This window comes from Halyomorpha halys, unplaced genomic scaffold (genome assembly GCF_000696795.3).
Source record: "Halyomorpha halys isolate HHAL.00 unplaced genomic scaffold, Hhal_1.1 Scaffold2054.1, whole genome shotgun sequence".
Lineage (NCBI taxonomy): Eukaryota > Metazoa > Arthropoda > Insecta > Hemiptera > Pentatomidae > Halyomorpha > Halyomorpha halys.
The window spans coordinates 6,414-15,987 of NW_027109196.1; the positions used below are offsets into that span (position 1 = coordinate 6,414).

At 29.5% G+C, this 9,574-nt stretch overlaps 1 protein-coding gene across 1 annotated transcript; it reads left to right on the plus strand.

Moving 5' to 3' along the window:
• Positions 1-165: 165 nt before the first annotated feature.
• On the plus strand, positions 166-9,352 carry LOC106691061 (1,5-anhydro-D-fructose reductase). The gene is made up of 6 exons (XM_014436709.3): positions 166-326; positions 2,915-3,082; positions 3,177-3,380; positions 6,659-6,915; positions 8,563-8,722; positions 8,803-9,352. The coding sequence occupies exons 1-6, from the start codon at positions 249-251 to the stop codon at positions 8,947-8,949; spliced, it is 1,014 nt and encodes a 337-aa protein (XP_014292195.1). The 5' UTR covers positions 166-248; the 3' UTR covers positions 8,950-9,352.
• The last annotated feature ends 222 nt before the right edge of the window (positions 9,353-9,574 follow it).

Below are 9,574 nucleotides of genomic sequence, written 5' to 3' on the forward strand. Positions count from 1 at the left end.
CCATAATATAATAGTTTACTATTTGTAATAAACTAATTGAGCGTTTACTATAAGATATAAGAAAGAAAGTTAATAGTTTTGATAGAGGCGATCATGCCTTCAGAAGTAAAACAAGACACACTCTACCCCCTCCACAGCTCTAACGATCACACTTCTAGATTAGACTGAATATAAAGAGCGCTCCGAAAAGAAGAAGCCAGTTCGAGTGCCGGTTCAACTTCTTCTCGTGTCGCTTCCTTACTGTCAAGATGGTCAAACTCACCCCGAATAGTGTTATCACATCTGGCAAAATGAAAATGCCGATCTTCGGTTTAGGAACATGGCAGGTAAGGATCTCTTTTTATGATTAATTTTAGAAGTTCTTAGTATAGCAGTGTTAAATTACTTTATAATTATTTTTAACGGACTTTATAAAGGAAGTAGGTCCTCTATTCGACATATTCCTCTATCGAAAAAACTCTTAGCCAATTGGTGATTCATTAGTTCATAAGAATGCTTATTTAAAGTTTTTTATACCATGTTTTGTAAAAAGCTAAAACATTATTACCCATATTTTGAGTTAATACATATATTTAACCATTAATGGTTTCTTATTTTTCCAAAATCTTCTCTCTTTAAACCTGTTAAATGTGCATTATCAAATTCTCTAACACTTAACGGCCCAAGGGAATTTTCTGTCTGTTTTTTACTAATTAAATATGATTTCACTAATTTTGCAATAAAAGTACGAAGTTAATTTTGTGATTAAAATTCTTACAATTCAGTGACAATGCTATTTTGGGTTAATGTTTTTTATATCTGCGTTTGTATTACATAAAAACGCTAGTAATAATCACTAGACCCCTTTTCCTGACCTTGTAAAACTGGGAGCAGCAATTCTTCCATTACATACCTGTCGTTTTAACATATAAGAAGATTATCAACTCTGTTTTGGTTTCACCATGTTGATTTGACTTTTAGGACTACTTGGTTTCTGTTAGCACCTTTTGGGTTACATGTATCCATCTTATCTTTAATAAACCATTTTGCAATGAATATTTAAGGTATAAGGTAAAAATATCGATATGCTATAAATCGATATTTTTAGCATCTTCGGCTTTTCTCAAATTAATTTCATAAATTAACACAGTAACACGGAGGAGGGCGGTGCTGGGTTCTTCAAGAGCCCTGCTTTACCCCTCATGCGTGGAGGATAGAGTGAGCTCAGGGATCCTTGGGTCGAGAGTATAAATATTGTTCATCTTATTTAGCATTCTCTTTATATACGTATTGTGTAGTACATATGATTTTATTTATTTAAATATCATTTTATTTTATTATTATTTTAAATTTTGGCATAAATCTGATCATTTATCAATTTTACACATTTCCCAAGTTTGTGGCAGATTCTACATATTATTTATAAATAAAAATCTTTTAAAAAGAAATCATAAATTGATGAAAGAATGTTCACGACATATTAGTTTTCTAAAAATAATAATGTTCGTATTATGTAATAGCATGGAACTCCTGGTTGAAGGTAAAACATGGAAATTAACAATCATGTTAATACATTCTAAAAATATTCATTTTGTCAGTTACGAACGTGTCATTTATTATAGTAGTATAATATAATTCTTTAATATCATTTTTAAGACTTATGTATAAATAATACATAAATAAATACTGAATAAAATGTATTATTAAAAAAAATAATAATAACGAAAAAAAAAGCCCTCGAAACAACATTTCTAGTAAGTAAAAGACTTTAAATTTTTGTTTATGAAAATGACCATAATAAAAAAAAAAAAAAAAAAAGTTCCAAACATCAATAATCGCTTAAGAATTTAATTTTTCAAAATATAAAAATAAATAGTGATCTTATGTGGAGAAATTACTATTAAAATGGGGTAAAATTGTTTTATGACCCCTATATGATTTGAAATTTAAATTAATAAAAATACCTCACAGGTCTTAGCGTTTGAAAAATTTAAAATAAAAATTTAGTATTTAGTAGTAAAAGGTTTACCTCACTAAAGTGCAAGTATATTAAACCACTTAGTGTTCATCAAACTATACCATTAAGATAGTTAAATAACTGATGAGATTAGATTAACATTTGCAAAAAATATGAGTCACCGCTTAGGCACAATATAACCAGATAGTACAAGAGCCCAGTGGAAAAAAAGGCAATTATTTCTCCCTAATTTTTTATTACTTTAATGAAAACTATGTACAATTACTAGTCAACATTGATGAGTCTGCCTAGTATAGTTTGGGGGAATAAAAAATGGAAGCTGTTTCAAAAAATTAAGTTTTCTTTAGAAGCTCTATATTTTGAAAACTACCTAAGGCACTAGAAAACCTAATAGTCATCATTAAAAGAAGAATAAATTGGGCCATGATAAATAACGAAAAATCACTAAATTTTGGGAAAACTATATCTCAGGAACCATTAGAAGCACATACGTCAGTTAGTACTCAAATTAATATTTCATAGGAATAGGTGTTTTCATATTTGAGGAAATAAACTCTGCTTTAAATTATGTTCTCTTAGGATTTCCATTGTTGTTGGTAGTTTTAAAGATATAAAGCTCTGAATGAAAAATTAATTTTGTTAAACGTTTTAAAAATTTTTTATTCCTCTTAACCATACTTGGGTACTATAAAACTATGTGTACTGAAAATGATGAGTAATTTAGACCGCTCGGCCATTTTGATATGTATATCTGGTAGATTGTAATCGAAGTAATTATAAACTACCAGATAAAATACCTACCTATATGTATGTATTCAATTACTTATTTGGTTAGGGGAGTACGGAAAAAAAAAGAGTAATTTAGAAATAAGTCTTAAGAGAAAGGAAAAAATAAAGTACAATTTTTAATAAAAAAATACACAATATATGATAACTAATAGTCTAATTATTCTTCAGTCGACTCCAGAAGAAATCGACATAGCCCTTAACGCAGCGATCGATGCAGGGTACAGGCATATCGACACGGCCTTCGTTTACGCCAATGAAGCTGCTATTGGAAATTCTCTTAAGAAAATTTTTGAAAGTGGAAAAGTTACCAGAGAAGAACTTTTTATTGTCACAAAGGTATATTCAGTTCTAATTGTTACCTTTACAGTTATTAAGCAGTTAAATTTTATATTTAAATTCTGATTATACATTTTTTGTCTTGTTTTTATAGTTACCATTAAATGGAAATAGACCTGAACTAGTAGAAACATTTATAACAAAGTCGCTTGAAAGTTTGCAACTTGACTACGTAGATCTTTACTTGATCCATTTCCCTGCGGGTGTGCAGTACAAAGGAATGGACCAGCCCATACCATTTGATGAGAACAAAAAACTTTTACTAGACCATAGTACCGATCTTTTGGAATTATGGAAAGTAAGTCATAAAGTGATATTCAAAAACATTTTTTCTACATCGAATAAATGCAAATATTACACATTACAATATATATATAATTTGTTTTACAATTAAGCATTTTATTTTATTTGCTTAAAAAAATATTTTTTGTTTTTTTAAATATCTTTATTGAAATTTACAACTGTATATTGCATAATACAGTCAGTAAATTTGGTCTTAGTTAAATTGGAGTGTTACAGGCGTGTAGAGCAACTACCCATTGGTACCACTCTAATGACATTTTACATTAGCTGGTCTCATGACCATCTTCTTTTTAGGCGCCTCAGAGGATTGTCAGGAATGGAAGAGGATGCAGGGTTAGAAACTAGGGGGTTTGAGTGGTTAGGGAGTTTATAATGGAAGGAGTGATATCTGGTCCGGGCAAGATAGGGAACATTAAGGTCTTTATGTATGATTTTCTTTGTGACAAAGTAAGGAGCATTGAGGATTTTACGAAGGATTTTGGAAGAAAATAGTTAAAATATAAAAACGAGGAAAGTATCAAAATATGCGTTTTAAGGAAAGTGTTGATTTAAATAGTTTCTACTTATCTAGCATGAGATTAATAAACTAATATTAAGACAGCTGTAACACAAAGTTGCTATTATGGAAAAATACAGATCAAGAACGAACTGCTAAGAAGTTTCGGAAAGATTCAAAGCATTAAATGGAAAAAATTACAACAAGAAAATTATAAATGTAAGGAAAGAATAAAAACATGTGCATTGAAGGTGAAGAGAAAAACGAGGCCTTATATAAAGCCAGAGAAAACAAACCATGAAGACAAAGTAGACAGTGATGACATGAAGGAACTTCAGATACTATAAAGTTTTCTGAATAATAAATGAGAATGGAATGAAATTCAAAAAATAATATTGAGAAAATCTGGTGCGGTGCGAGGATCATACAACTCACTTAATAACTTATTTACTAACCTACTTACATCCCCAAATTTTGTTTAAATCGGTGAACTAGTGTTAATGATAACACTATTTTTCAAAAAAAAAAAATAATAATAAAATAAATCAAAGATCAGAGAAGGCAAAAATTATGAACATAAAATTTTAATTTTTCTATTTCTATAGAAATTCGAACTCGAAAAATTAGAGTTTCTCGAAGTGGCTATAAGAAATATAAATTTTACATTTTAAAAAATATAACAGTTTAACAATAGATAGAAAAGACCTCATGCAATCAGGAATGATCAGGTTTTCTCGTTCGAATCGGATTTATTTATTTCTCCTTTAATTACTCATAAAATTCTGCAATATTTTGTATGTATTCATTTATTATAATTGCTGACAATGAAAACCAGTTCCTTTTTTTAAATAAACAATATTAAAGGTACTTTAGAAGAAGATTTTTTAAAAATTTAGTGTTTAAGCTCTGCTGTTTCAATGAGGGTAACTCCTATCTCATATTCAATAGTGCAATCATTCACCGAGATTAATTAAAATCGTTAGTGCAGCTTTGGAGGAAATCCAAGTAATTTGAAAAATCTTAATAATAATTTTAACTATAATAAAATTGCGTTAATCAAGAAAACAGATATGGATTATATCATTAATCTAAGGAATTGTCTTTAGCACATTATCTTTAATTATATTAATTAATCAATAAATTATTGATATGAAGGAGTGAGGAATATCGAAATTTACTAAAGAAAAGTTTATTTCTAGTACATTAATAGTTTTTTTTTCTTAAATTCAATAAAAATAATCGAAAAAAGAAAAAGAAATATTTTCATAATTGATAATAAAATATTTAATATTTTATAATTATTCTAAACCTTCTCCCTCCACTAAGCCTTTTACCTGGGGGCTTCAGGGGTGGTTGTTATATATAATTAGTATTAAATGTAATATAATATTACAGTATAATATTAAAATACAGTTTACAAGGAAATAATTAAGGAAGAGAATTTTAGCTTCATAATAAGCTTTGTTCATAATTTTAATAGGTCAATCAATACCATAAGATGAAAAATTAACATATTTGATAAGCTCTTACTAGATGGTGTTATTTGGCAACAAAGGAATTACAAGTTACAGCCAACAAGTTACTTTCTGTAATACGGCTTTAAGATTGTAAATCAAAACAATGTTATTGGTATAAAACGCTATACCAGCTAGCCAGTGTTGCGAAACTTCAATGAGTGAGGAACTGACATGGGTTGGACTATGGCAGGAAATTGCAAATCTAACCCGACAGGAGTTTGCTACTTTTTGTCTCTTAAGAGGTTTCTCGTGAGCATTTATCTCATGGTAGACTAGTTGTACTATTTTTGTTTGTATAATTGGGTGTGATGATGACAAAAATCTTTATGATTACTTTCAATACAATTTGAAATTGAAATTGTAAATTGTAGCTCTTTCGTTAGTGGCTGAATAGTCCAAATTTCGTAAAAGTTCTTGCATCGGCTTATCGGCTTATCTTTAAAGAAAGAAACGCAGGAGGTGTCCAGGTGAGTAAAATGCTCCAACGAGAAAACAAGATGTCACGTTAGAAGCGTACTGGTGAGAGAAATCCTCATTCTTACCAGAGTAAAACTGAATTTGGTATAGGTAAAAGGGGGCATGGCATAAACATGCAGCGATAACAAGATCAAAGGGTTAACGGAAGGTGGACCAAAGCAAAAAAAAAAAAACACAGATGAAATACTAGGAATATATAGACGTTTATTTCCCAATAAGAGCAAAATGCTCAAGGCAAGACCTCTCCCGGGTTAACAAAGGAATGAGAATCGGATTGTGTGACAGGAGTAAAGTGAATCATGGATAAGAAGCGAATTGTATTTTTTTTATTACCATAAAGGCTTGAAAACGGGTATGGATAAGATCATAAAAAATATGGCCTAGACGTGTACATTTTCTATTTTCAAAGTAAAATGGTTCAAAGAGATCAAATAAATTAAAATTGGGAGGTTCATGATCATTTAAAATAAAAATGTTCATTTATTTCGAGGTTAAAATATGAATGAATTAGTATTCCATGATATATATAATGTTCTAAAAATTGATCCAGAAAAAATATACTGAAGCAAGCTACGCCAATGAGGTTTGACATAAACTGCCTAATTTCAGAAAAATCGCCAAAATATAAATAAATTATTTTCGCTTTTTTGAATTTATAAAAAAAGATGTCCCATAGAATAAATTACTTTTATGTAACTTTTGTAATTACACCTTAAGAACAATAACTTTTCCCTCAGTGTTTATAAAGTAACCTCGATAATTAAGACGCTAATTTCTCTTTAGGCTATGGAAGCTCAGGTTAAGGCTGGCCGAACAAAAAGCATTGGTTTATCCAATTTCAATCAAAGCCAGATTAAAAGGATTCTGGACAACTGTTGCATTTGCCCAGCGAATCTTCAGGTAGAAATGCACATCTATCTGCAGCAGAAGGAGTTGGTGTCTTTCTGCAAACAAAACGATGTGACTGTATGCGCTTATTCTCCACTTGGCTCACCTGGTTTCAAACCATTTTTGGAGAAAACCGGAATGGTGACCGATAAGTAAGTTTCTCATTAGTAAACCTCTGTAATTGTATAATTATGTAATTCAGAAACTGTCCAACATATTTCTTGAATTTGAATTGTTAAGTTTTATTTTTAGCATTTATTTTTTAATTTAATAGTTTCAGCTTTTTTTCATATCCGGGAATTAATTAGCCTTCTTACTTCAATCTCTTTATTATGATAAAGACTTAATTAAGGTAATAATTCATTATCGAAACAAAAAAAACAACAGTAAATTACATAATTTCCTTTAAATGATGATTAATCTTTTTAGGTTTTTTTTTTTTTTTAATTTTTAATATGAAGAATAGCTTAAAAAAAAACAAAAAAAAAACAGTACCTTTATGAATTTTAATTTGATTATATAACAGAAAGGTCAGCATTTACTCATTGACACGATTACTATATCTCAACAGTATAAAGCTGTAATTTTTAATAGTGCCGCTTTATGCAGTATGAAAATAACTCTAAAACTATACACTCCCTAGCATATTGTAGCCACTTATTTCATTTTATTTTTTTAAATTGCTACTGAGCAAAACAAAAATTATCTAAATCAGACCAGTATTAGCCAAGATACAATAGATTGAACTCATGATTCATGATTAGTTTAAAAATATTCTATTCAGGTTTCCATTGGAACCATTTTACCTTTATATTAATAATCAAGACCCCCTATAATTACTATAATTATTACAGTTATTAAAAAGTTATATGTACAAAGTTGAAGTAAATTAAGATTACCTAAAATGTAACGTAACATAACAATAAATCGAACTTCTAATTCCTCACAATAATGATAATGCAGCTTCATTTTCATAAAAAGTGGATTAAAATCATACTTTAAAAACGACAATGCCTATGATACTGAAATTATTAACAATTTACTCAGATAGCAAAATATTATGTCATTTTTACACCTCTTCAAGATTGTATGTAATAATAAAATTGCATAAAATAAATAAAAAATACTCTTTTAATTAATAATTTTTGCTTTATTAACATTAAAGAAGATATTAGATTTTTTTTTTTATGGAGAACTCACTTTTAACTTTTGGCCATCGGAATTATATTATTATGTCCATTTTACAATTGATTACGAAATCTAATGTTCAAATCGATCAACATTTTAGAATCAATTCGTGCACCAGACCAGAAATTGTAGTTGAAATTTTAGCATACATCCTAAACGGATATAGTTCAGATAGACTATATTTTCGATAATATCGACGGACTGAATTATCAATTGATCCTATAAGTTATCTGACTTATGATATTTTTGCAAAAAAATGATAATAAATAATGTAAAAACTATTAGACCTATGCTCTTCGACTAAAAATATCATATATCATAATTTTTGAAATATATCAGTAATTCTGGATTTCTCCTAAATGATGTAATGTTAATTTCAATCCTGATGTTTTGACTTCTATTGTTGAAACTGTTATTTTGAGATCCTGAAAGAATAAGAATTCCCTGAAAGTTAGGCACGAAGTATTACTCCCCAGGGGTATAACTAATATAATAAAGTTGAAAGAGGTTTAAAAAGTTTACATTAAAATTAAACATCGAAGAGACATTATAGGAATATAATTTCATTATAAATGTGATTTTTGCAAATAATTCAATAATTTTCCTTGTAGGACAATATTCGTATATCCTATGGAAGATCCAGTAATCGTAGAGATCGCCAAGAAATATAACAAGACACCTGCCCAGGTTCTCCTAAGGTATCTGATGGAATATGGAGTAGCTGTTATTCCAAAAAGCACTAATCCATCAAGAATCAAAGAGAATTTTGATGTAAGTTATGCAACTAAATCGATATATTTCCTCATTTTAAATATTTTTGTTTTCAATTAATGAAAATTGATATTTTAAAGGTATTCGATTTCGAACTAACAACGGAAGATTACGAAAGGATCAGTGCCTTGGACCGTGGCGAGGAAGGAAGGACGAGTGGTGGCAGTGGAACATTCGCCTTTTTCAACTTATTGGAAAGTCACCATGAATATCCATTCCCCAAATAAATCAATCAACCTTGTAATAGGTTTGTTCCAACACGAGTTTGATAATTGACAAAAACCCTGTTGGAATAGCGATTTGTTGTTTTGTCTTGTTAGGGTTTGGTGTAGTTCACGATGTTTGGATGTGTAAACCGGATTTGTAACTGGCGTACAAACACTATCGATTATTTTAAGAATATATTAGCTAATAATTTATATACGCACAGGAACAAACAGAAAAGTAATCTGATAATTAAGTGATCGTGAAAAAAATTATTATTGTTTCCTACACTTTTGAAATTGCTACATCGTTGATCATTTGGATGTTTTATCACCTTCACTTTCTTAAGTTTTATGTTTTATGAACATTCAGTACTTTATTATTTGGTAAATAAAAATAAAGAATTTTTCTTTCTTTTTAAAATTATTTATTGATGTTTATATCGAACTCCTGACCTTTTTTTCCTCTGGCATGGTAATCATATGGTATGGTATGAAGGTATACAGGGAAATGAGGAAGCGGATGGACTTGTACGGTTAAGGGCAAACCAACCACAGCCGCAGCTTCCTATTTCCATGGACATGGCGAAAGAAATGGCCCGAAACGCTATCGCTAAAAGAGCAGAGGAGAACGTGGGGACAAGAACTG